This window comes from Panthera onca, chromosome A1 (genome assembly GCF_046562875.1).
Source record: "Panthera onca isolate mPanOnc1 chromosome A1, mPanOnc1 haplotype 2, whole genome shotgun sequence".
NCBI lineage: Eukaryota > Metazoa > Chordata > Mammalia > Carnivora > Felidae > Panthera > Panthera onca.
The window spans coordinates 130375684-130401948 of record NC_138339.1 but is presented as its reverse complement, the minus strand read 5'-3'; the positions used below and the strand labels follow the sequence as shown (position 1 = coordinate 130401948).

Below are 26265 nucleotides of genomic sequence, written 5' to 3'. Positions count from 1 at the left end.
AGGGAGAGGCTGGGGAGGAGGTGGCAGCAAGCCTAGGTGAGTGGTTCCTAGCCACCAGCAAGTGGTAGAAGTGGAACCCAAATCAAGACTTTCAGACACCAAACCCCACACTTTGTCTGTGGTCCCTGACACAAAGGCCAAGTCAGGGCAGGAAGGAGAGTGGTGAGAGCTGCTTCTCAGCAAGGGATGATGTGACTCAGCTACCCAGCCCTCCTCTGGCCCCAGCTCCAGGAAATGGCCAGCCCCCACCCTGGACTTCGCAGTCCACACTATCCATGTCCCACCACCCATGCTGCCTCCTGCTGGGCACTGGGAGCCCATGGTCTGGAATCAGGCATGGGACAAGGCTCAGCCCATGCCTCAGAGGTCAGGGGGGCAGCAGAGACCCCTGCAGTCACACCACCAAGGCTGCTAGAGAAGGTTGCAGGTGGCCCCGGCTGGTGATCTGGGTGCCTCAGCTCACCTGTTGTGCCGCTTGTGAAACACACAATGGAGAGGTCACTGGGCTTCGGGGGCTGCAGAGTTGAGAAGAAGTGTATGTTAAGAGGACCCAGAGTGGCCAGCCAGGGCCCGAGACCCCTGGAATTCTCAACCAGCCAGCCTCTCTGTGCACCCCCACCCGCCACGAGTGGGTATAGAGTCGTGTGCCTGCCCCTGCTTGCAGCCGTCAGAAAGGTGGACTGGCAGGTCCTCAGGAAAGAGGCTGAGGAAACTTGATGGGGGCTTGGACATCCATCTGTCACACTAATTTCTCACCTGGTCCTGCTGCCTCCCCAGCTTGAATCTGAGATGGGATTGGGCTACAGTCCCATTCAAGATTGGGCTTGAATCTGAGATGGGATCTAGGCCTCTAACAAAGACCTCACCTTCTCAGTGGAGAAGTTCCATCCTGCCTTCCCACTTTCTCCCAAATGTCTGGGGTTAGGCCTGGGAACAGAATGTGTGGCCCAGGAACTGAGATTCCCACTGTGGCACCAAGACTGCTCTGTATCAGACCCTGGCCCTGGCCCAGGGCACAGAGTCCTGGGGTCACCAGGAGGAGCCTATCATGCCCACTTGTATGCAGAAGAGATGACATGAGTTGGGACTGATGGACAAGCAAGATCTCTCCAGACAAAGGGAAGATGGGCTCTGGAAGAGGAACTAGCCTGGTTACTGGTGGAGGCATGGAGGCAAGGGTGTGCCAAGAGGTTGGAGAATGGTGCTCCGAAGGCGGGGGTATGGTATGAGGGAGGTGGGTATACACCAGGGCTGCCCATGAAGGGCTGATCCGCATAAGAGAAAGCTCAGGGGCAGGTAAGAAGAGTGGGAAGGGCTGAGCTGGAGGGAAGACTGGAGGCAAGAGGCCTCGTAAGCAAGCTTAAAACTCCCACACAGCTCTCCCAGGGCCAGTGACTGTCACTGGTGACTTGACCCCAGGAAGTATCACTCGGGGGTAACACACAGAAAAGTTCACGGGGTGCCTGGGTGGCTCAGTCAGGTCCAACTTCGGCTCATATCATGATCTTATGGTCCGTGGGTTTGAGCCCCGTGTTGGGCTCTGTGCTGACAGCTCAGAGCCTGGAGCCTGCTTTGGATTCTGTGGCTCCCTCTCTCTCTGCCCCTGTCCCGCTTGTGCCCTGTCTCTCAAAATGAATAAACGTTAAAAAATTTTAAAAAGAAAAATTCACAAAGATGAACAAGGACAGCAGATGTTACAAAGGTACTTGGCCCCGGGGTTCACTTCTAAGTCTGTTGCTTCTCCTGTTCACCCCATCCTTGTAGAGTTCACTACCTACAAGGGGAAAAAATAAGCCTTCCCAAAGAAAAGGCCTCTGGAGAACCAAGGGTAGTGAGGAATGGCTGCCCTTTTTTTCTCCATCTTAAACGTCTGACTCCTGTTCCAGGTCCCTCTCTACACCCTCACCTACACAAGTCCTGGTTCCTTGAGTGGGTATTTCCAAAGCTGCTCACAGCAATGGTTTATTAACACAGGGGTGCTTCTCTGACCCCCTAGCAAGGCCCCTTGCATAGTGAGCGTGGTCTGTGAGGATAAGCCCCGCACACCATCAATAAAGACCTGCTGGCAGATGAGCTTACCACAGGGACATGATGATTCCGTTGGCCACACTCCTGGAAGAGAAAACCATGATTTTTAAAATGCTCAAAAGTTCTGATTGATCAAAACAAGTTAATAAACAAAAAATTAAAATAAGCTTGGCATGGTGGAGAAACCACCTCCTGCCTATGTGGAGAAACCACCTGAGTGGCTCTTCTTATATGCACATCCAGGTCTAGGCCACCCCACACATTACAGACAGGGGCCTGAGGCCCAAGGAGAGGTTAGACACTGTGCACGTGCACAACGGGGGAGACAGCTTGAGGTGCCCATTGGGACACATGCTCAGGACAGAATGGCTAGGTGGCCTACACTTCCAGATAAATGGTCAAGGCTAGAGGGGCAGATGGGGGGGGGGGGGTTGTCAGCATAAATGTGGCCCCCAAACCATGGACGGTACAACTGCCCAGATATTACAAGTATAGTTGGTGACAGACAGGCAGGTAGGAGAACACCTGGAGAGCTCAGGGGCCTACATCCAGAAAGGGATGGTGGGGGTGAGCTGCTACTGAGGCGGGAGTGAGGCCCTGGGGATCAGGATGTCCTGTGCCACTCTAGCAGGCCACAAGCTGCCACCAGCCTGATGCCTCTGGGGAGGTCATGCACAGAAAAACTGGTTCTGCTGGCTGCTGGGAGTTTGGGACACACTGAAGGAACCTCTCAAAGACTCCTGGACTTCATGTCTGTAGTATTCAGGCTCAGACAGGCTGATGGCTAGCTGAAAACATGGAGGATCCAGAGGCTATGTAAGTAACTCTGGGGCAGACTGGCACTACCATATACCTATTGGTGCCTGTGTTATTCAATGTGCCAGCCAACTGAGCCTGTCACCTAGAGGATGCCTATAGGCACCAACCTCACCACCTGCCACCAGCCCTTGTAAAAGCCTGCCCTATCTCAGCCCTGACACACCCTGATGGCCCAAGACGTCCACCCGGGGGCATGAGAGGGGCAGATAACCAGCAGTCCTGGCTCAGCAGCCAACCAGCTATGGCTCAGTAAACAGCCCAGAAGCAGACACTCACCTCCACGGCCTGCATGGACTTAATGACCACCCCACACTCCTGCCCTCGGTCTTTCAGAGCTTCCTCGAATGGTTCCATGACAATGATGAGCTTCAGCCCTGGAGTCTCCTTCCTCTCCACATGTTCTAGCAGAAGCACAGCCTTCTGAGGTTTATCCACAACCACGGTGCTGATGTCAGCTGAAGGGACCATTAGGAAAAGTCAGGCTGTGTGAGCACAGGCTGTGACTGTGGGTAGCATGTGCTAGGCAGCAGAGCCATGGGCTGTGTGTGCCAAAGCTTGTGTGTAAATAAATGCAGAAGACAGGCCATGTAGGCTATGTGTTGTATACAGAGGAAAGTGCATGGAGCTTAGGAGAAACAAGGGCAAGAGGCCAAGGAATGTCCTGGAGCAGATTCCAAGCATTCCTTTGCTCCAGGCTCAGGATCCATAATCTCAGGTCTGCTTGAGGTTATTTGCCACCATCACCCCGCTTCCCCCACATCTGCCCTGAGCTGAAAAGTAAGCCTCAGAGAGTCGGAAGCCTGTGTGGAGGCTGCTGCAGAGGCTCCTTCACGGTAGCCAGGCCCTGTGGAAGGTGCCTTCAGGTGAAGTCCAACTGGGGAAAGCCAACTCAACGGCCAGATTGGAAAATGTTCTTTGAGAATGGAAGCAAAGTGCTTACTAGTATCAGACAATTAGCGTAAGCTAAGAGGCTGGGGTCCAGGGGCTGGCTGCCAGTGGCAAGAGGAGGCAGTGGTGGCTCACCTGTGTTGATAATGTAGCGGATAGCACCAGGGCCCAGGGTGTCATATAGTGGGATCACCACCATAGAATACGTGTAGCAGGCAAGCTCTGCGATGATCCACTGTGGAGACACACAGGTGCGGGGTTGGGGGAGCACAGAGCAGATAGGAGGGCTGTACTGCTCTTATGCCCAGGCAACCAGGGTACTTGTTCTGGGTCCTCCTGAGAAGGTTCTGTTCTGGCCCTCTCCACGTTGCAAGGAATCCATGAGATTAACTGGTTGCACTTGCTTCCCCACAGCCTTCTACAGCACTCATGCCCCAGGGAATTTGGGGCCTCCAAATAGCCCAAAGCCTACTTCTAGGCCTTGTGGCCTTCTTCCATGGGTCTTTCTTCTCCCATGGCTCAGGAAACACCTGTTTGTGGGGCTGGGTGGGGTGTAGATGGAGCTTGGCTGAGATGTCCACTCCTGATTAGGGGCAAAGCCAAAGGAGTCGGTGGTGGCATGGACCAAGTACATCCATGTTTTCTCTTGTCCTAGGCCCTACATGCAGTTGGACCAGGGCTGTTGTATGGTACCCAACCCCCTACTCTACTGAAACCTCTAAAACCAATCAAGGCAGAAGCTTACCTCTGGTCGATTTTGTGCAAAAACACCAACAAACTGATCTGTACATGCTTTACAATCGTGTTGCAGAAGTCCGGACCCTAGATATTCAGCCCTGTCGGCCACCTGCACATGGACATGGGGAAGTGATGGAAAGCAAGGACTTTTAGCAGGGGAGGGAGATTCCCAGGTAAGGATTCCTACAGGTCTGAGACCTCCCTAAGACCCTACCCAGGTCGGCAGGAAGTCCTCTGAAGTTGCTGCTGGGAGTCTGGCAAACAGGCCATGCAAGGAAACAATGACCCTCTGAGACCCTGCAGGGTACCCACAAGCCCCACAATGCCAGGTCTACATGGGTCGACAGGGTGGGGCCTGTCCTCTATCACTCACCTCCTGGTAGGACAGCCACTGATAAGGTTGCTTGGGCTTCCTGAAGCCAAGACAGGGTCCATTCCCTGCAGAGAGATAAGCAGGCCTTGTGCCAGGGAGGATGGTAGGGTGGGTGTCACCTGCATCTGCTCATCAGATAGGTGAATGGACATCCCATCCTGTGGGGTGGTCCATGGGTCAAGTGAACTGCCCCCAGCGGCCTGTCTAACCTGCTGAAGCTGAAGGAGGCCTAAAGCACACAAGCATGACACGTCCTCAAGGAGCAGGGAGGCCCTGGAATAAGGACTAACACAGTGCCAGTTCCCACCATGACCTGTGTGATGCAGCCCCAAGGGGACACAAAGACGTGGGGACTATGAGGCAGAGATGGAGAGTTGCCTCTCTGTGACCACTTCCTTTTGACCCATATCCTGGGTCACCCAGACATCCCAGAGGCTCAGGCTCTGAACCATGCCAGCCAGAGGCCTGGCAGTTTGAGGCTTAGCAGGGGCTGCCCATGGGAGATATAAAATAAGGGCTAAGGAGTGCCTAGGTGGCTCAGTTGGTTAAGCATCTGACTTCAGCTCAGGTCATGATCTTGGGGTTCGTGGGTTTGAGTCCTGCGTTGGGCTTTGTGCTGATAGCTCGGAGCCTGGAGCCTGCTTCAGAATCTGTACCTCCCTCTCTTTGCCCCTCCCTGGCCCACATTTTCTCTCTCTCACTTTCTCAAAAATAAATAAACATTAAAACAAATTTTTTGTAACTATGAGCTAAGAGATGGTTTAAGGTCAGGCAGTGCTAAGGGCTAGAACAAAGCTGAGGTCAGCCCTTCAGCCGCATAATGCAGTTACTTCTCCAAGTGGGAGGAGTGCCAGGAGTTGCTCTTCTCCTCTGAACCTGGCAACCACTCACCTGCCACGCCCCTGGTTCCCTGCTTGTCAGCTCACATCTTTGCACCTGCTCAACCCTTGGCAGGGCTCCTCCAGACCCTCACAGCCCCTCTCACCTGAGATGCTAAGCCCACGGCGGAACACCTCGTACATGGTCCTGGCATCATCATAATAGTGGGTGAGCAGCTGAGGGCCATCTCCAATCACAGATCGCCGGGCCCCGCCACTGTCCTACGAGCCAAGCACAGGCCAGGGAAGCTGGCTGAGGCAGGCATAGGCATCAGGGGAGAGCACCGGTATGCAGCAGGCTGTACACGGCGTGGATGCACACCAGGGCCACACAGTTGGGACTGGGACATGCTCTGTGTGCACTCACACACATGGCCTACACACACCTGGACGGTACACACACAACCTCTACACACACTCACACACATATGGCTGGTATACGCTTGACCTATATGCAGCTACACTCAAACACAGTTGGCTCACATACACAGGCCCAGTACACTGGTCTCCCATACATGCACACAGCACCTAAACACTGCGTGAGCACACACAAAATGTCCATAATTTCAGTGACTGTTCAAATATACCTATGGTTCATTCATACAATGGAATGGTGAGTGTTGGCTAGTCAGGCTACCCTCTGGCATCAGGATCAGCCTGGAAAGGTGGCCTTCATCCCATCATCTGTTGCTGCTGTACCCCTAGGTTAAGAAAAATTTGGGTGCCATCCATCATTCACATAATAGCGTGAATTAGTTTGAATACTGGCTAAAGGTGCCTGTCCAGGAACACTCCTGCCCATGCCACATGACCCTTCTACGGCACGAATTCACCCTGTGTCTGCTTACTACTAAAAACAAAAAATAAATCTATGCTGCTCCCTCCAGGATCCTGGCCCATGGGCCTTTGTCCTTGCTGGCCTCTCAAAGTAAGTTATAATTAAAATTACCAAATAGTCTGGTGCTTTCTCTGTGTCACCTTACCAAATCCTTACCACAACTCAGGAAGCAGATACTCCTTTTATTACTCACCTGACAGTTGAGGACATTGAGGCTCAGAGAGTTAAGAAACTGCCAAGAATCATATAGCTAGTAAGAGGTACAGCCAGCCCTTCAGGGCTTCTGTATACCAAACGCCATACTGGTAATTACTCTGCTAGCCTGTTGGTAGCCCCTCTCCACTGTCCAGCCACCCCATATGAATCTCCATTTCCCAAAGCCACCAGGTACAAGATCACATACTCACATCTTTGCACATATCATGCCTTCTGCTGGAAAAGTGCCCTGAACATTCCCATCCTATCTAGACCTGCACCCTCTCCTAGTGGGCAAAACTCTGCTATGCTCATGGTTGCCAAGATCAAGAGCAAAAAAGGCAGGATGTTGAACTGTATATGCAGCATGATAGCTTTTAAAAAGAGGGGCAAATATCTATTCGCCCACAGATGATCGTTACTAGGTTTCCCTGGGGAAGAAAAGGTGGAAGCTCTTCAGTCTATGACCTTTTTCCCTTTTGAAGTGTGAATATATTATGTATTCAAAATGAATAAAGTTTAAGAAAAAGATAATTTTTAAAAAGGCAAAATAGGGGCCCCTGGGTACCTCAGTCAGTTAAGTGTGCAGTTATTGATTTCGGCTCACATCATGAACTCCCAGTTCACAGGATCGAGCCCCGCATGGGGCTCTGTGCTAAGAGTGCAGAGCCTGCTTGGGATTCTCTCTCCCCCTCTCTCTGCCCTTCCCCCACTCTCTCTCTTTCAAAATAAATGAATAAACTTTAAAAAAAGGCAAAATAAATGTCACAAGCTTAAGAAAGAAACAAATCTCACTAGTCCTTCTAGATTTAGCCTGGAATACCCTTGTCCAGGCTGGGCCACTGCACCTTTCCTCCCCTTGGTGACCTTCTCTGTGAGTCCATGTGCTCTGGGAGGACAGGGGCACGGGTGGGCTCAGTTCAGAGTCCCAGCTCCAGACCATGGCTGGGCACAGAGAGACTGTGGGAGGGAATTTATCTGGCAGCTCCTTGAGAACCTTAGGTTTTCTACTGAGGCACCAGTGAGCCAAGGCTTCCCACCCAAGAGACAGGCAAACTAGAGGCCTGGTGCAAGGCCATGATTGGGCTCTGCCCAGGGTTCAATTCCTGGGAGAGGCAGAGGAGCATCTAGCAGGAGATGCTGCTCAAGGCTACTGGGGGGCTTAGTGGTTCACTGCTTGGGGAAACCAAGATTCTCTGCACCATTTTAGGTAAAATCGGCTACAAGTTTGGCTTCTACCTTCAAGATACCTGTCCTCTGCCCACTCCTTTCCACAGCCCAGCCACTTCCACATTGCTCACCTCCACTTCCTCTGACTGCATCAGGAGGTTGCACGGTGGTTGTAAGGCCTTTGGCCGGTGAGTGAACCAGTAGGCGAGGATGGCAGCCAGAGCACCCATACTCACAAGGGTGGTGGCTGAGAGGCTGCGGAAAAACTGGCCCAAGTCGCCCAGCTCGGGCAGCCTCAGCAACCTCAGTATCTCTTGTGTCTGCATCTTCTCCAGAAGTGAGAGGATGAACTCTGTAGGAAACAAGAGGTAGGTGAGAGAGGAGAGCTGATGGCAGGCTAGGGAGGAGTCTGGTTCGGTCCTTCCATCTGTCTTGGATCACAAGTGACAAAATGACCTTGGCCAGGCCCTGGCCAAATACAGTAGGGCAGGCCCTGGGTTGGTTGGGGTGTACAGTCTTCTTGTGCAACACAGTGTATCCCTAGACAGGCCTGTCCAGGTGACAGGCCAGAACCCTTAGTGGTCACACTTGACAGTCAGACATCCGGCCCGGTTTTCCTGAGAACTATATGCTCAAGCCCTAGGGCATGGATGACAGATGCTTCCCTATCTTCCAGGAGCCGGGGAATGCTCTGAAAGCTCTGGAATTAATGCCTCCTGAGCCCCAGGGTTTGGGTGCTCTGCCTCTCCTTTGTGTTCATATTGTTGTGCTTCTCTTTGCTCCTGGAGTATGAAAACCACAGTGACCAGAATGGGTCAGGGGTACAGGTTCCTTCCAGTCTACCTCAAAGTTCCCAGCACCAGGCCCTGATCCTGAGGGAGACAGAGAAAGGAAAGGGAGCAGAGCCTATCGACCCACTCTTACAGGTGCCTCTGGCCCTCATGATGTGAGGGCAATCATCTCTCTGGCAAGGGTCCAGTGAGTGACACAGCAGGGCTTCCCCAGGTCTACATCCTCATCATACCATAGGCTCTTCTTGAAGAAAAGTTGGAGCCACAGTCTTGCCAGGGCCAGAGGTGATGCTGGGGCCAACTTTGTGAGGAACAGCAAAGTTACCAAGAGCAGCCAGGGTGGGATCCAGGTACTGCTCCCTGGCCCCAGACTGCTGACCACTATGCACTACAACTCTGCATGGCCACTGACCAAGCACCAAGAGGCACAGCTGGCCCCACCATTAACTGGGCCCTGGGCCGTCCCCCCGGGACCCAGTCAGCTCATGTCCAGAGGACACAGAAGTGGCATAGGGGAACTGGTGGGAAGGGAAAGGAACCAAGGCTCAGAGAGAAAGGGCTCAGCAAAGTGCTGTGTGCACTTCTAGGGGTAAGCAGCACTCCTTGTGATGTCACATAAAGTGGTCAGGACTCCATGCTTGCCCACCACAGTCCAAGTGGCGACAGTGGGCTGATGAGGGCATAGAGAGGATGCCCTGGGGTGGACAGTGGAAGTGTTGCTGTGAGAAATATTATTAACTAAGTTTGGTTCAAAGAGAGCAGGTCTCAGGAGCTGCCACGTTCTCCTGATGGCCACTAAATGAAGCAATGATGGCAGGGCAGACATATGGCCTGTTGGGCTAAGGGTCTTCACTTCACCCAGGACTGAGAGAGGCAGTGAGGATGGACCAGGCATTGGATGCTTTTATCTTCACTAGGGCATCTTCAGTGTCACTGCCCAGTAGGATTTGAGGCTACAAGCACCACATAATACCTATAGGTCTGCCAACCTAATGAGAGCTGGGTAAGCTCCAGGCTGCCATGCACCACTTATGGCCACTCTCCTTACTGGCCCTTGACCTTTGGAAGCAAGACTGTGGTTTTCCTTTTTGGAAAACAGTGAGAAACCCAACAGCAGCTACTCTGCAGCCAGAGGATATGAGCCAAACAGCAATTGCTTGACCCCGGAGAAAGGAGCAATCTGCTGAAATCCCAATAAATAATATTTGTACTATATTGTAACATTACCACATCAGAGATGAGATCAGTGATGTGCAAGTCACTGCAGAGAAAGCAAGTAAATCTTGATTCAAATCCCTTCTTCTCCACTTATAAGTGACACAAGGTTGCATATAACTCACCTCTCTGGACCTCCACTTGCCCATCTTTAATATGGGGACAGTATCACAGAGGCATTTACTCATACTGTGTCTGGCATAGTTAGAGGCACGCCATGACTAAACAGATGGTTAAGGGGTATGGTTGTCAGACCAAGGAGGCAGGCCCAAGCACCGGGCAGAGGTGGCTGGGCCCTGGATATGGTCCCTCAAGAGTCTATGCTCTATAGATGGCACAACAGGCTGTCTGAGTGTCTGAATCCTGGGAACACTCATGAACCATGCCCAGGTTCTAGCTGCCCCCTGGAGAGCAGAGAAAGTGAGCCCCCAGCCAGCCCTCACTGAATTCCTCACTGAGTTCATCATTCTCACTGAGTTCCTGAGCTGGAAACCCAGTTTTACTAGTAGCCTCCTTGAGCTAGATCAGTTTTGAGGCCATCCCACAGGAACAAATCACTCCTGGCATATCGATCACATTATGGTTCTGCACAAGCAAAGAAGAGGCCCAGCTATGGCCCCCAGTGAATTCACCAAGGAAAACCACTCTGGGGAAGACCGTGGGCAGGCAGCCAGCTAGTTTCCTTGGGACAGTTACTTCCCTAAGCTGCAGATGGGGAGACCAAGTGACAGCCCTGCCTGTCAGAGAAATAACTCAGTACACATAGTGGAAAATCCGGGTGTTCATCAGCTCTTGGGGTGGGCTCGGAGCTCACTGACATTTCCTCTAATGGGCTGAACTGGTTCAATGGGCTGAGAAGCCTCTGACAAGCCTTAAGAGCTTAGCTGTATGGTCCCCCAAAATTTTAGAGAGAACCCTACAGTCCCTAGTCCTCGGCCATTGCTCATGGACCCTGAGCTACAGCAGAACATGGGTATCTGCAGCATTCGCTGATATCCACGGAGCACAGCCCAGAATGGCCTCCATCCATCCACCCAGCCAACCCCCATTCACTCAGCAGACCCTCACATGGTCACCGCTCTCATCTAGATCAGTGCTGGACCCTGGGACAAGCCAGATGTGGGCCTGCCCTCCTCCTGGGCGACTCACGAAGGAGCGGACAGGGCTGTGCAGTGTGGTCTGGGCTGTGATTAGGCATGGGGAGCCAGAGAAGGTGCTTGGTGCAGGCATGGGGAGTCAGGACAGGCTTCTGGCAGGGAGTCATACTGATGTTGAGATGGAAAGATGAAGAGGAAAGGGTGTCCTGAACAGAGGGAAGCAAACGTACAGAAGCTGGAGCTGACAGAGAGCAGAGAGCACTTAGCCAACTGAATATTCCACTCAGGAAATAAGGTCTGAGCCCAAGAAATCTTGTACAAAGGTCAATGCCACAAGTCTGAGAGGCTGGCCTCCTAGAAATGCAAGTTCTCAGAAGTCACCAAAGTATCACAGGCCCCAGGAGAGGGAAGAACAGAACTTGTCTAAACTTGCTGAATTCCTGGTGTCCAGGAAGCCCTTGCCGAAGGTGGGAACACACAGACTCCACAGAAGAAGGTACTTGCCATCCACAGATACAGAGGGGGCAACTAGGGAAGCCAGGATCCAGGGCCCAGACCACAGCCTCCCATACCACTACCCCATCCCTGCCAACATTGGACCATCATATCCACACCTGTGCCCTCATTTGCGGTGGGGTTGAACCCACAGGTAATCACCTCCAGACCTGCTCAGAAAGGCCCAGGCCCAGGCTACAGGGGAAGGAGGCAGCACAAGGCCACCAGAGCCTATGAAGCGGCATCAGGCAGTTAGGCCCCTTCACTTCTTCACTGTGCACACAGTAGGGGTGGGTCCCTCAGACCATCTTCTCCTGGCTGGGACCTTCTCTCTAGATAACCCATTTGCCTGGGGCAATGGAGGGTGGTGGAGAAAGGGCTTGACTACCCACTCCTCCTCAGGCTCCTACTTAGGTACCCACCCTTAAGGAAGCATCTGAAGGGAATGTAGCAACTCTGGCCCTGAGGCTGGGCCTGCACCCCTCCCTGCTGGGTAGCAACCAAGGGAATCAGTGGTGCACATATCATGCTCCTAGGCTTGCTGACCTTCTCAGACATTCAGGGCTGCCTGCGTATACCCTTAGATTCCCTGCAGACCTGGGAGCCACTGCAGGGCAGAGCTGCAAATCCAGGTCTTCTGAGGACATGGGCCTGAGAGCCAACCCACGCCACCAAACCCTTCGCATGGGGGCAGGGTAGAGTCAAGGCCTGGGGTCTGGTCTCATTTCATTATTTCAAAGGGCCGTGGCCTCCTCTGAACTTTACTCTCTCTCCATTAAGCTAGGGTGGGGTTTGGTGGTCCCTGGGATCCCAGCAAGAGCTGCCTCTTCCCATACCCCAGGGAGGCTCTCCTGGTGGCAGCAGCATGGGATGTGGGATGGGGGTGGGCTGGACAGCACCCAACGGAATCAGTGGTGCACTGTTGCCAAGTGAGTGTTTGTAAATATTCAGCTGGCAGGAGGACCGCGCCCTCGGCACAAACTAGTCTCCTCTCCCCCGGCATATCCTATACCTCTTTGTCCTCTGGCACAGAAGAGTTCAGGACCCCAAGTGGTGGCACAGGCTAGGGGACTGAGAGTCCCCCCCACCCCTCCCCTCCCTGTACCATGTTCTCCACTGATTTGGGGCACATGGAAGGTGGGTGGTGAGTGGCATAGCTGTCAAAGCCCAGGAAGGGGAAGAATAGGAGGAAAGAAACCCTGGTGGGAAGCATATTGGCACCAAGGTGGCAGGGTGGCAGGGGTAGAGCCCCAAGGCACAGTCCCTGTTGGAGATGGCCCTGAGGCCCTTGGCTCAGATCCAAAAACCCTCGGCAGACCCAGCCTCCTAAATGCAGCACTCTAGACCTTCACAAGCTACCTAGATGGCTCTGTCAGGGCCACCTCCTAAACACCTCTCAAAGCTGACTGCTCCTCTTCACCCCCACAGCTCATGGCCTGGTCCAGCTACCACTAAGTGCAGTTCAGATTCCCACACCAGTCTCCTCATAGGTATCCCTGCTTTTAACCAGTGCTTATACTGATACCAAAGTTATTTTCCTGGTACACAGATAGGACCATGTCATGCTACTACTCAAAAACCTTCTCTGGCTCCCTACCACCTTAGGACAAAAGTCCAAACTCATCACGCCAGTACTGAGGGACTTCATGACTCTCTGATTCTTTCCTCCCCTTTAAATCACTCAGGTTCCCTCTGCATTCACCTGGAGTGGGGTGGGAGTTCTTGCAATGGGGTTCTGGGTCTCTGATGGTAGGCAAGCACAAGGCAAGCCACCAGATCATTAAAGAACCTCCTTAACTCTCAAAGAAAGGCTTCAAAAAGAAAATCACAACCTCTCCCAGGGCCCAGGGTCCCCAGAAAACAATCTAGGGAGAGGGCCCAAAGGTAAGTTCTGGTGCTGCACTGACCTGGTCTGAACCTTGACTCAGACTCTTGATAGCTGTATGACCTTGGACAAGTCACTTTATCCCTCTGGGCCTCTGCTCAAACAAGCCAATGGATAGACAGAGAGTGTGGTGCCAATCACACAGTAAATGAAACACTCAGTAGACAGTAGTTAGCTAACGCGGTTACTCCATCTCTTTGTCAGCCAGAAGGGCTCAAAGATAACTTGCAAAAGTACATGCATTTATACCCTACCTTTCCAAAGGGCTCCTGGCACTGGGGAGGCGGCTGAACTGGTCCCACTAGTACCAGCCTCCCTTTATAAAGGGTATGTGGGGCTCAGGGAGAGAGCTTACCACATCTTGAGCAAGGCACAAAAGTGGCGAAGGCCCTGCCCCAAGTGTGCCCTCCTGGGGACAGCGGATGGCAACAGACGCCTGCTCTGAGAAGCCGGGTGGTGGTGGAGGCGTTAGCAGTGGTAGCAGAGGCTCCCTGGCGGCCGTGGGAGCAGGTCTGGCAGGACCTGGGTACAGAACAGCTCTATGAGGAGCTGCTGCCCCCCCCCCCTTCATCTGCACATTGGGCAGCACTGGCTCAGATCAGCTTAGAGCCAAGCAACCCGCCTTAACCCCCACTCTGCCAGGTTTCCAGAGCTCCGTTCACTGCTTCTCCCCCACCTCCACTCTGTCTTTAGTCCTGGACGGGAGTTTGCCAAATGGGTTGCTTAAGGACAAAGCCTCTTTACACATCCATCCGTGACACCAATTAGGGGCCAGAACCTCAGCCAGGGGCTGGGGACCTGCAGCCAACGTGACTGGCGGAGGTAGTAGGAAGTAGTGGGGAGTGGGTGTGGAAATGCCAGATGTCCGGCTGAGAGAGGCATCTAGAAGCCCAGGAGACTCCACCGCCAGCCCCTCCCAGGGACTGTCTCCACTCCCTGACCCCACAAGGTCACAACCTGTCTACTTGGCGAGAGGAAGGAAACTAGTCACAGTCCCAGATATAACACCTGCTCAGAGATGCTCTGGACACTCTGGACCAAGGATCAGGGTCAGCAGGTCTCTTCTGCAAGACCCTAGTCCAGCACACCAGCCCCTCCTTAATGACTGCCCTTAGAGACACTGTTTCCTGGTTTGCCAGGGACTAGCCATCCTGGAGCCAGAATCCACACCCAGGCCTGTTGGAACCAAAGCTGATCTCTGACATCTCTCAGCACCTCTGGCAGACAGACTGGGACCAGAGGTCCCACAGACTCCCAGGGCCTCACTCCTGCAAGGTTTGTCTCCGTGGGGTTGGGGGGAGGGGGTCAGGTATGGCCATTTTTCACTCCTATTTTGGTGACCAGCATGTGGCTGGGCACACAGTAGCAACATGGTGGCCCCTGCTGAAGAGTAAAAGACAAGTCCAGGCCACAGTGGCCAGCTCACCACCCTCCAGGCCCTACCCAGAACAGGTGATTCCGAGTCTGCCAAGATGGACCCAGTGTCTACCCAAATCTGACCTACCTCCTCAGCAGCAGGACAGTCCCATGCCACAGTCCAGTGCTCTGAGCTCCCTTTTAAGGGGCTGTGTGCACAACTTGCCTGGTGAGTCTAGAGTTCACAGACCTTGCAACACTTCCCCTGCGGCTGATGGAGCCTCTATTGTTCTCCCCACCACGTGGGGCAGGCCCTGAGGGGAAGTTCCTCCTGCCTCAGTAGCCCCCACCTAGAATCTGGCAGGTGCCTATCTCAGCCCGCAGGTCCCATCCTCCTCCAATCCACCTGGAAGAAGCTTTAAAATACATACACAAATGCCTGAGGACCCAAGTTCTGTTCACAAAGCTCCTACCTCATCCTTCTTAGCAGGACCCCTACGTTTCTCTAGTCATCTTCAGAGATGTTTTAAAACAAGACAAAATCTTCATTTAAATGCCTCTCAGGGCAGCTTTCAGAGCAGGAAATTCAGCGGCCATGACCAAGGTCCTGGCTGATGGAAAGCCACACAGGGTGCTGGGGACACAGTCACAGCAGCAGTTCCGTCCCAGGAAGTTTGTGGCCCCATCACTAGGTTAAGAAAAGCACAGATCTTACCATCATACCTGTGCGGCCCTGACATGCAGACACGCAAACACAGCAGCCCACCCTTGGCCCACGTATCTACCCGGTCCTCACAGATGTTCATGCCTATCTCTACTATGTGAGGCTTTCTCTCCATCTTCCTCTTGGGTTTTAATTAGAGTCACAGAACCACAGATGATTGGGGCAGAGATGGGGCCCAGGGCCTCCCCAACTGGGGAAGTGCCAGGGGAGACACACTGCACATCCCCCAAGAGGCTAGGATGCAGGTTGCTGGGTTACACAGCAACTCACCTGCCGAGCTTCCCCAGGGAGCCTGATTATAGCTCCGAAGGCTCAATTTAAGCCCTTTCAATGTGGAAAAGTCCACCTACAGTTGGCTGTGCCTGACCGCTGAGCAGGGCCACCACCTGTACCTGCTAGCCCGGACTCACCGTGAACATGCCTCCCTTTAGCAATTCATTCAGTGTGGGAAACAGCCTTCACTGCCCTCTGATACCTCCCCACCTTCCTCCCACCATGCCGGCACCTTTAAAGAATCCCACTCACCCTAAGCCCTGGTCAGGGAACAGGGGCCCACATTCCTGACGACAACACCAGGAAGCCAGGCTCAAACAACACTTTCAGGAACTTAAAAATACAAATAACCTTGAGGACAGAGGAGCGAACAGAAACACAGTGTCTTTTACAAGCTCTGAGATAAACGTTGTCCTTACCATGAATCGGGCACAACTAAAATTTCAGAGCAAAGAGGGGGCATCAGAGGCTAAAACTGGCAGAAGTCCCTGTGGAAATATTTACCGAGTATGATAACCAGGGCCGATGGTGTGGATGAGCCTCAACCTCATTGCCCTTCCTTCCACACCAAGCCCTGGGACAGCAGGCAGGACTCGGGGATGCTGGTGAGGATCATGAGCACTGCACAGGCAGAGGGACACCCCCTGGCCAGGCCCCACTGTGCAGGAAGCCAAATCCTGTGGCTGCAACATGATCCTTTCCCCTCCCAGACAGTCCGTGTTAGGACTGCCAGTGTCCTGGCTTCATGAGCAGTGATCCATTTCCGTCACCGGCCCACGCTGAGGACATACTGTGAACCCAATAGGTTCAAACTCAGAAAGGGACCAGAAGCCACTCCTGGCAGGGCCAGGGTCTTAGGGCTCACTGCAGATGGCCGCAGCCCAGGATGTGACCTCCTCCAACGGGGGTTCTGCTAAGATAGGGTTGTGGTAACTGAGGTGGGGGGACAAGAGAGGGATTTGCTCACCTGCTTGTTCACTCAGGAGCACTCAGGGACCCTGCTCAGGAAGGAATGCACAAAAGACAGGACCTGAGGCACATCCTTAGTCAGGAATAGGGAGGAAGGTGGGAATTGGGAGCAGATGGAAAGGAGTGTTCTGAGAAGGGGATAGACTGATAAAAGTGGGTTGGTAAGTTGCAGAAACAGCCTGTAAGATTTTGAGGCTCCTAGGAAAGTGGCAGGAGTCTGGTTGCATTGAGGAAAGGGGCAGGAAGCTGAGGCTGGGAGGATAGCATTTAGCTGCAGAAGAAAAAAGACTTGGTACTTGTATATAAGCCTCATGCCTTCAGTGTCACATCCATCAGCTAAGAGAACCCACCAGCTCCTAGTAACCTAGGGTTTTAAGATGCATAAATGCCCCCCACCAGGCAAGCTGTACCCCTAGAACTCTGCTAAAGGGGCTGCTACTGTAGCCAGGAGCCAACAAGACTCCATTCCAACCATTCTAAGTGTCACTGTTTTTTCACAGAACAGACAATAACCAGAGAAGAGAGAGTTTTGCCTTTGGTTAAAAGTAAATTTTCTGGAAAATTTGATAAATAGCTTAATTTTCTGGCTCCCCCATACTCTGACAAAGTTTCTCTTCGGAATGCCACAAAAAGAAACAAATCCACGTTTCACTTAGTTCAGTGGAAGGCTATGCCTGTCAGTGGGACCTTGCCACTTCCTGATTCATCCCTCTGGAGGTCAGGGTCACACAGCAGCCGTCTCTCACTGCCCTAGGGCCGCAAGGTCCTGTTGTTGGCCACTGAGAGCCACTGGTGTCCACAGGGTTAATATCAGGGCTCAAGTGGCCCAGCCCTCAGCTGGGCAGGAGCATTGAGAACTCAGGCCTCCTTTTCAAGGCCAGGATGAATGGGGAATATGCAAATGCCCGCCTCCTGAGGAGTGCAGGGGAGGGCCTGGTGCTGTATCTTTCCACTCTGGGCCTGTCACATGAAAGGGTGTGTATTCCTGCGGCTGGCTCCGGGCGCCAGACTGGGGCTGTTCTCACCAGAAAACAAAAATCTCTTTCAGACCAAGCGAAAACGAGGCCCTGGCTGGTCCAGGAAGGCTGTTGGACGTTGTTCACACTGACCCACCGAGAGCAACCATCACTTGGATTCTCACTGAACCCGCCACCTTTCCAGATGGAGCCAGAGGCCTCTGTGGCCCCAAGGAAAGAAAGCACTGTGTTGGGTCAGAGTGGATGGCACCAAGAAGTAGGATTGGCTCGTTCTGAGGATCTGTTCATTTTGCCCCCTTTCGAAAATAGAAATGGCTGGATCTAAGGTCACCGCCTTTTATTTATGAGGGAACTTTGGTAATTTTCATAGTGTTGATGATTAAATATGGAGAAAGAAAAGGGAAGAAAAATGTAATGGTAAACGAAAGAACTTGCAGTGCCCAGAAAGGACTTTTAAGAATGGAGGCCGCGTGCATCCTCTGCCCGCCTCACCAGGAACTGCTGCCACACTGCCCTCAAACTGTGGGTAGGGTTTACGGTAACCCAGAGCCCACCGTGCGAGATCACAAGCTTCTGGGACACTCCAAGGCTTGGACTCCATCCTCAACAGAGGCCCCATGACAAGATCAGACATCAATTTTGTTCAGACTTCCAGAGGCCAGAAGAGCTGCTTTTCTGACACCTGGGGGTCACCAGGAGCTGTCTATTAACCAGAGTACAAACCTAGTACCTTATGAAGTATGGATGCTACTCAGACTCCCATTAACAGGAGACAGTGACACAGGGAGACCTCAAACACACACATGGTGGTTTAGCCTGAGTGGAAATCTAGGACAAAAACACTTGAGGAACTGATTCAGAACCAACAGGAGGTCTGGTGGCTGCTCTGCTGATTCCCTGCAAGCCAACAGAAACAGGCCTGGTCAGCTTCTCAGCCCAAAGAAAATGCCCATCTGTGATGAACATCCATTGCTGTTCCCTCCTCAGGTCTTTCGTCTGTAAGTTGGGGCCAACAGTACCCCCATGAAGCCAAGAGGCCAGGCATGTCTGTGAGTGTTCAGGGAGCTACCCTGAGGGGAACAGGAGGTCAGAGGAAGGAGAGGAGCAGGAGGGGAAAGGATGCTTCAGTATAGATGGAAAGGGTGCTTCATGGGTCTCAGCCTTCCCTGATGTCTGACCTGTGGCAAGGGATAGGGACATATGTACACACACCTCTCACCAGCCCACTGGCCAGGAAAAGGCCTGCCCTCCCTTTCTCTCCACCACTCCAAGATGAGCTAGGCTTGTGGGGAGAGACTGTAGGCAGGGTGGGGGGCTGAGTAAGGGTGAGTTGAGGGCATCTCCAAGAGAACCATGTCCCACCCATCTGCTAGAAGGCACTATCACTGTTAACACTGAAGCTCGCCAGACACTAAGCAGGGTCCTGGGGTTTATGCAACCCAGCATAAACCAGGTGGCTTCATGCAACCTCAGCTCTAGGGGCCATAGCAGAGGGGCCAGAAGCACTGCCCTTTCCAAAGTTAAGGATTCACTGAAGGTCTGGATGGGTCCTGGTGAGTCCCCCTTCTCCGTGTTGTTAACTGCCTTCATCTCATTGGCCTCTAGAGCCTCACCATCCAGCCTCTGGCCAACTTCCCTGTCCAACCTTACTGGCAGGCCCATATTTTATCCTGCTGCCCAGTCTCTGACTGACTTCACAGTCCCTCCCAGTGGCTCTTATGCTTATTCGACAGGATCTGCAGTCACTGCCCAGAATGGCCTATAGCCAAGGCTGGGCCAGGGGTTAGTGGTCAGAAGGACGCTGACTGGAGATAGTTAGCCCCAGCAGCAATCCACATGCTGGAGGGTACCAAAGGGCCTTGTAGCAGGGCTGAGTCCTGGTTGGTCCCTTGGGATCCACCTCCTGTACTGGTGGGCCAGGCTGGTGTAGTGCACTGGGAGTAGGGTGGGATTCCTGGTGTTGGTTAGTGGGCTTGGACCCAGAGCTGCCCGTTTGACCTGGGCCTGCCTGTCCTCTCTCTTTCCTCCAATAATCATCAATCACTGGGTCTGTTCCTAGCCCCAAAAGGTGTCATTCCAGATTTGCTTGTCCCAGGGTCTGAAAACAGAGATGCTGATTGTTCCCTCACTGGTACTATCCTGGCCTGGCTTCTTGCTCTAAAGCCCCAGAAGACACCTATCTCAGAATGCAGGCCTGAATGGGCAGATGGCAAATCAGAAGCCAGCACCCCCCTCCCCCACAACTATTCTCCATAGACAACCCCAGCCAAACACCTGAACTAGCTGTCAGGAAAGGAAAGATGTTCCTGGGAAGAGCAAGTAGGTAGGTACAGGTGGGACTTTTTGGGATCTAAAAATCCTTCAGGCTCTGAGATTACAGGTTAGGTCTCAGAACAGATAGCTCAGTTTGGTTCAGAATTGTCCCAACCCACTTCCCATCTTTCCATTTCTGCCTGTCACAGACCCCAAGCCTCACATGAATCAAAAGCCACAAAAAGGAACAAGGTCTGGGAATGACTACACCCACCATGAGCTCCCAGAGCATCCAAGCCTTGGTGGGAGACCAGCCTGGGCATCCTGAAGGACACTCCAAGGGCCCAAAGTAGCATTCCTGAAGCCCAATGGGTGGCTAGTGATGATTCTGGCCATGCCAATGCAGGAAATGGGGCCATGACACCAGACCATCAAGTGAGCTGAGGACCCTGATTAAGGCCTCCTGTCTGCTCTAGTTGGTCAGAGCTCCCACCCTACTGGAGCTCTAAGGAAACAAAATACCTCACCCTTAGAGAAGAATATCTTCCAGAAAACCAATCACCTGCAGGTATGGGTTTGGTCCTTCCCTCCTTCCTTTAGCAAAAACTTTTGGAGCACCTCCTTCTGTTCTGGGTTCTTAGCACTAACGGTTCCCCCCTGAAGGCTGACCTGTCCTGCCTGCGAGGAGTTCATGCCTGCTTTCCCCTACTGTTTCTACCACACTGGCATCATCCCCAGTTGGCACCTAATAAAAGCACACACAAGATCTATTATTTGCTAATTGATTTGTGGTAAGAGAATGGCTTATAAAATACATCATTATTAAAATAAATTATTCTCATGGAATTCTTCATATTATTTATTTATGCAGTAAACAACAGCTCACACTGTGCCTGGCCCCAGACTGGGGCACAGAGAGAAGAAACTCTGGCCCTGCCCTCTAGGAGATCATACTATAGGAGGCCCAAAACTGCAGCTCAGTGGGAGAGGTGCCACTAGCCATGGCTTGTAGATGTGCAGGGGTAGTGTCACCTTGGCCACCCACATGTCCAGTTTGGGCTATGTTTCCTGGAAGCAGCCACTGTACAGAACAAAGCCCAGGATGCCTGGCTTGGTATTCTAGGGCCTGCAGAACCCAGCCCTGATGACCTCACTCGCCAAGCCGAGTTTGGCCACAGTCACTCTATGACCAGTCTTTCCTCAGACTAGTCCTTCTGCCTGGAATGCTTTGTTTCCCTACTCCCTTTCTGCACATCAGAACCCTGCACCTGCTTTAAGGAAGGCCTAGCTTGAATTAACATTTAAAGGGCCCTTTCCTATGTGCCAGCCCCTGCTCTCAGCACTTTATGTCTGTCCTCTCTTCAAACCCTCCCCCTTCCAAGGACCAGTCCCTTACTTGTGCCCACGGACAAGTCTGCTGGAGGGCTCATGCCCTGGCTGCTCAGGTCTGATGGTTCCTCCCTGGACTGGAAGTCTGAGGGTATGGTCTGGCTCATAGCTCTTAGGAGTTGCTTCACCCCTGAACCTCCCTGAGTCTCACGGCGTCATTTTTTAAATGGGGATAACAGCACCACAGTGTTGTGGGGAAGATTAAAGGAAAGGTTAGGGAATTGTAGAACACAGGGCTTGACACATGGTAGGTGCTCAGGGAAACAGCAGTCAAATCAGCACGTTTGCAACAACACTTCCCCCCATAAAAACAACCCCCTCCCACATTCCATAAATATGTGAGTGCCTACTATGTGCCACGCTAATCACATGGCTAATTACAAAGTGCAGCTTGTGTTATACAAATGCCTATAACTTTTGCCTCTTTTTGCAAACAAGCCAGAGCCTCATGCTCACTTATTCTGCTTGATGTATGTATGGAATAGTCCTGGGTCCCATCTGGGCCTGAAGCTGAGCCAAAGTCAGCCTTCTGAAGGTCAATCTAAGGGCCCTTGTAATCACATGGGACAGGAAACCAGCCAGAGCTGAAAGGCCCAGTTCTGCTGCCCTCTGGTGTTGGTGTGCTGTCACTGGTATGACTCTTGTATCCTACCACAGTCTGGGGAGGATAAGGTGCTGAGGTGAGAATTCTCCTACACAGCAGTGCATCATGTGTAAATCCAAATTTTCTTTTGTGAGGCATGCCCTCAGCTGTTCTGCCTGGAGCCCCACAATATTTACAGGTCCTAAGTGCCTTCTTGGGCCCCCTATAATGGCCCCAGATCTCTTATCAGTCCTCTATACTACTGGGAGCCTGGAATCAGTGGGGGAAGATTTGATGGGGTTGAACTGAGCCAAGCTGTGCAAGCCTGCACCTTCCTTGGACACTTACAGCCAGATGGCTGCCACACCAGTCTCTGCTACCAGAGCCAGCCCTCATTCCCCATGGCCACAGCTGAGGCTTCCTACTTTCCCCTCCAGGAGCCCAGCCTCAACCTGAGCCACATCTAATCTCATCCAAACCATCAACAGCCTCTCTGAATCCTACCAGCCTCCATTCTCCCCCTGCTGGCACAGCCTGGCCAGTGCACCTGAACAGGGAGCTTCTGTACAGGCTAAAAAAACCTCCTCTCCTCCAGAATCTCCAGCTATCCAGACTCCATCTTCCTCCCACAATCTAGGCCCCCTAGGCACAAGGCTCTGAAGACCCACTCTATAATTCTTCTTGCACACCTTTGCTGACCTGATGTTCTCTACCTGCCTCTGACAAACACCCCTCTATGCCGCAGAAGCCTATTAAGATGTCACCAATGGTCAGGCATATGGTTGAGCAGAATAGACCTTGTCTATTCTGGCATGGTGCTGCATCAACCTGAAGGAAGGGACACCCTTTCAGAAATTCATCCACTAAGTGGGGTACCTCTTTCTGCTTTGCCCAGTGGTGCCGGATGGCCAGGCAGAAATGGCAATCCATTGTTCCCACAGTCCTGAGAACTCATGACACTGAAAGCAACCAGGTTTTCCCAGGCCAGGCACAGCATCTGACTCAGGCTGGATCTATTTTATTTGTTTCCTTGTTTACTACTCAACACACAGGTGGGACCTGGGCTGGCCCAGGACTCAGTACTGGCCTCTCCAGTGCAGAATAGGAAAGATGCAGCTCTTGCTCTCCTAGGGCTCAGAGCACAAGGCTGCCTCCCCCAGATGGAAAGTTCTTCCTCCAGGTATCTTCCTCCTACCTTTTCACATTATCTCCTCCCTGCAGCCCCTTGTAGGCAGTCCTTGTTTCCTTAGAGCCAGAATGGGTGGCGAAAAGCACATACCTCTACTAAAGAGTGACATCAGCTTGAGGGTCCTCTCCTCTTTCTAGCTGAGTCAAAGGGATCTGACAGCTTCCTAGGAACCCTGGAGATCACAAGGCCGAATGTATTGTCAGGCTTAGCCTAGGAGTTTCCTCTCTCCCCACAGAAAAGCTGGGGTCTAGGCAAAGTACCAAGCACGGTGGACACATGATCTGGGAGTGCCCTAACATGATTGTGGGATGCTCCATCCAGTGATCACTACTTAGTCACTCACTCTGGTGTCAAATGTGGCATCTTTGAGGAATTTCCTGCTTTGCATTGAGGAGCTTGCCCTCTATGGAAGCAGCTGCCATCTGTACCAAGAGTCACCTTCCCTGACCACTCCAGGGCCTCTGTACAGTCATTCAGAGAGGCATGTGACCACTTTGGGAAATACTCCACAATGATGCAGGACAGAAGGTCAGTTTGAGTCAATGTCTGCTGAACCCCAATTTCAGACAAGGACCCAACACTGTAAGGGGCTTTTTCTCAAAGGCTGCTGATTACTCCCAACACATGTGGCCCTGTAGTCTCCAGATATCTTCTTGCAGCTGCAGGAGACCAAGGTTCCATGGCTTGGTGAGGGCCTACTAAGGGTAAAGCAAAGGGTCCTGGCACTAGGGAAAGGCTTGGAGACCATCACTCAGTAAATGGTGGCTGTCGCTATCACCATCATCATCCTCATCATTATTTTGGTAACTCCTGCCCCTGATCCGTGAGTCCTGCTCCGGCTCCAACCTTGCCTGCTAGATGAGCACATCAGGCCCAGAATGGCCCTGCATGGCCTGTCCTCAGACACCAACAGACAGAAGGAGCTTAGGGAGCTGAAGGGATTAGAGAGGCCTCACTCACTCCCCGGCTCAGGGGAAGTGTCCCTGTGGCCCAACTCAGGGCAATGGGGGGGGGGGGGGGTCGGTGATCACCTGGCCCACCAACCAAGTTTCAGGCCTTATATCACCATGCACTTAGCAATGATTGATCAATTAAAGCCTCACATCAAATCCCACTCTGCCAGATATTATCCATGTGACACTGGGCAAGTCAATTACCTCTGAGCCTCAGTTAGAAAGGGAAAGTGCCATCAAACTCCTAGTATTTGCTGTGAATATTAAATAGTACATGTAAAGTTTCAGGTAAGGATTTCAAAACGGTTGGATTCCCCTTCTTTGGCTCAAAAAGAACCTTATGACCTCTGAAGCTGCAGTTTGAATGTGAATTAACATTCACAGAGTATTCACTTTAGACTAGGTCCCTTTTAAGGCCAGTTTAAGTTCCAAACACTTCACATACCTTATCAGGCTTAAATCTGCACATGGGCAGTCCGATGTGGAGACCCTTTAGTGGTATTATACCCTGGAGGAACCCAACGCTCTCAGAGGGGACTGGCTGGTGCAGGCAGCAGAACTGGTGGATGAACGGGCCTGTGGTGAGACCCCAGGTGTGTGTAGGGGGGTGAGGGGAGTGCTGGGCAGGGATTCACAGGGGGTCCTTACTGCTTCCTAAGAGAATGTAGGGGCGAGGAGCTCACTCCTGTGAGGGGGAGGGGAAAGGCCCAGGAGCAGTGGGGACACAAGCAGTGGGTAGAGCTGAGGAATCAGGTAAACACCTCCGTTACAGAAATCTAGTTAAGATTTCTGGCTCAAGGGTGGGCAGTGAGGGGTCTTGAGGAGACCCCTGACCACGATCAGAAGCCCCAGGACAGTGCTGGTTATGTCGCTGACTTGCAGCAAAACGTCAGGCACCAACAACCTCTGTTTCTGGACACTAGGGATGGGCAAGGATGCCCTACGTGTCCCTTGCGGTACGAGTGGGCTCGGCCCAGTCTTGATCACCGGTGATGCTCCCTTAAGGGGAGAGGGTGCGAGAACCCGAGGGAGGCTGTTGTGATGTCCTGAGAGCCAGGTCCCTCATTTCCGAACATCCAGCTGCTTCCCAAACCCCGACACAGAGCCCGTCAGAATTTGGGGGTGGGGAGACGACCTGGGAGGCCAGGGTGGCGAGAGAGACTTGAAGGGACTGCTCAGAGGCCGAGACTGGGAGCTCACCTCCATCCGGAGCCAAGACCCTACAGCGCGCGGGGGATGGGGGTCTGGGACGAGGACAGAATGGGGACTTACCCGCGAATAGCCAGAGGGAGCCCCCGGAGACGAGGAAGAAGGTCAGCATGTCGATCAGCGGGGCCCGGCCTGGCCCTGCACGGCCTCCTCGGCCGCAGCCCCGCAGCCCCGCAGCCCCAGCAGTCGCCTCGCTGCCGCCGCCGCCGCCGCCGCCGGGTATTTTTAGCCCCCGCCCCCCGGCTCCGCAGCGCCCCCCCTCTCCGCGCCGCTGCGGAGTCTTGGCGGGAGGGGGAGGGCGCGGCGCGCGCTCGGCACCGGAGCCCCCCAGGCCGCCTTGCAACCTGCCGAGTCCCTGGCGCCCCCAGCGCTCAGAGCCTCTTTGGAACCGCCGAGGCCCGGGAGGGGGAGGGGCCGGCCGCAGAGCCGACCAGCCCTCTGCGCCCCCGCCCCCAACGTCAGGACTAGGCGTTCTGGGGAAACGGGCAGAAGAGGGGCGCACGGGAGACGAGCGGCGGAGCGTGAACCGCGCTCACCCCACCGCTGCGCGACCCTTTCTCCGCGTGCCCCTGCCTTTGATTGCTGGGCAGGCTTGGGTGGCAGAGGGGTTGCAGTCACCTGTTCTAGGAGGCACGCTGCCTGTGGGCCGGTTCCCGCTGACGCGGACGCCTCCCAGGACCCAAGTTTACAGACACCAGGAGCCCATGGGTGCCAAGTTCGCAAGCCAGAGAAGAGAGAGGTGGTCCGTGTAGGCTCTGGCAAACGAATTTCTAGGCCTGATTAGGGCCCAAATTCCCTGGGAACCCCAGACTTCAGATCTTCCCTTCTGGGAAGGTTGAATCTGAGGCCACCCAAGGTCACAGGAGGCTCCATGTAGTCACAACCTGCCACATGGGTCACAGGAGGTCACAGGAAACCACATGGAATCACAGGTGTTTCTTGAATACACAGGCAGTCATGGTCTTCATACATACCTATTT

At 53.2% G+C, this 26265-nt stretch overlaps 1 protein-coding gene across 5 annotated transcripts in view; it reads right to left on the bottom strand.

The window, feature by feature from the left end:
- Nucleotides 1–25700, bottom strand: part of ACSL6 (acyl-CoA synthetase long chain family member 6) — a 61717-nt gene extending 36017 nt beyond the window's left edge. The window contains exons 1-10 of one of the 5 annotated variants that reach the window (XM_060636213.2): nucleotides 25349–25699; nucleotides 23214–23295; nucleotides 8059–8279; nucleotides 5832–5946; nucleotides 4847–4911; nucleotides 4481–4582; nucleotides 3871–3970; nucleotides 3124–3302; nucleotides 2080–2112; nucleotides 464–515 (exon numbers count right to left, since the gene is read on the bottom strand). In XM_060636213.2, coding sequence (XP_060492196.2) covers nucleotides 464–515; nucleotides 2080–2112; nucleotides 3124–3302; nucleotides 3871–3970; nucleotides 4481–4582; nucleotides 4847–4911; nucleotides 5832–5946; nucleotides 8059–8279; nucleotides 23214–23232 — 886 coding nt within the window. In that variant the 5' untranslated portion in view covers nucleotides 23233–23295; nucleotides 25349–25699. Of the gene's footprint in view, nucleotides 1–463; nucleotides 516–2079; nucleotides 2113–3123; nucleotides 3303–3870; nucleotides 3971–4480; nucleotides 4583–4846; nucleotides 4912–5831; nucleotides 5947–8058; nucleotides 8280–13765; nucleotides 13912–16267; nucleotides 16397–23213; nucleotides 23296–25348 lie in introns of those variants that run through there. The other 4 variants (XM_060636212.2, XM_060636211.2, XM_060636214.2 and 1 more) reach the window with 4 other exon arrangements.
- Between the last annotated feature and the right edge of the window lie 565 nt (nucleotides 25701–26265).